Genomic DNA, 1105 nt, shown 5'->3' with positions numbered 1-1105 from the left:
CATCAGAAGTCTTCATTCAAGCCATTCAGAACCTCGAACCCATCAACACCGACATCAAACAACGCATCTTAACTTGCCAAACAAAGGACAGCATTGCTGATCATGGCCTTTGGCTGGCATTACAGCACGCTTCATCCACAGACAAGCGTACTCCTCCTAATTGGGATATCCAAGACGACTTATTGATATTCAGAGGACAAGTCTACATACCCAAGAACATCAAACCTTGACAGGATCTCATTGATTCCCCTACCACAGGACACCCCAGATGATACAAAACACAAGAAATCCTCCAAAGAACCTATTGGTGGCCCGCCCTCACTCATGATGTCAGCAAATACGTCACTGGTTGCACAACTTGCCAAGAAAACAAGGTCATCACACACAGGAACTCACTGGATCTAGTACCCATCTCAACGGAACATCACCTTCCATTCCAATCTATTGCCATGGATGTCATCACGGATCTTCCTTGGAGCGATGGCTTTGACAGCTGTCTGGTAGTAACCAATCACAACTGTACCAAGGCTTTGGTATTCATACCCTGCAACAAAACAGTCACAGCATCTGAAACTGCCACCCTGTATCAGAACCATGTCTTCCGACATTTTGGACTACCTGTCAAAACTATCTGTGACAGAGAACCACAATTTGCATCACAAATGTTCAGGGAACTATGCACCAAATTAGGCATCAAACAGAACATCTCTAGTGTGCTCCACCCTCAAACTGATGGACAGTCAGAATGTGTCAACCAAGATCTGGAATTATATCTTTGGATCTTTTGCAATCACCAAGCAACAGACTGGACACACCATCTGCCACTAGCAGAATTTGCACATAACAATAGATATCATGATGCAATCAAGATGTCCCCTTTCCAGGCACTCATGTGTTACCAACCTCCACACAATATTCCCACTGTGGGAACAACGGATGCTCCTGATATTGCTTCAAGACTTACTCAGCTAGCATACCTTCGCACAGAAATCCACTCCAGTATTCGACTAGCAGAAGAAACAGTCAAGAAACACAATAAGGAGAAGTTTGTTGAATACACGCCCAGACAAAAGGTATGGCTGGAAGCCACCAACCTCAAAGGACT

General features: G+C 44.6%; 1 protein-coding gene across 1 annotated transcript; it reads right to left on the bottom strand.

Moving 5' to 3' along the window:
* Positions 1-131: 131 nt before the first annotated feature.
* On the bottom strand, positions 132-326 carry FIBRA_09605 (uncharacterized protein; the record flags this gene model as incomplete). Its single annotated transcript, XM_012321889.1, has 2 exons — positions 132-156; positions 211-326. The coding sequence occupies 2 exons, from the start codon at positions 324-326 to the stop codon at positions 132-134; spliced, it is 141 nt and encodes a 46-aa protein (XP_012177279.1).
* Positions 327-1105: the final 779 nt, after the last annotated feature.

The sequence above is a fragment of the Fibroporia radiculosa genome (assembly GCF_000313525.1).
Source record: "Fibroporia radiculosa TFFH 294 genomic supercontigs, scaffold95615, whole genome shotgun sequence".
In the NCBI taxonomy this organism is placed as follows: Eukaryota; Fungi; Basidiomycota; class Agaricomycetes; order Polyporales; family Fibroporiaceae; genus Fibroporia; species Fibroporia radiculosa.
The sequence above is the reverse complement of the archived record's forward strand: the minus strand, read 5'-3'. Positions and strand labels throughout refer to the sequence as shown.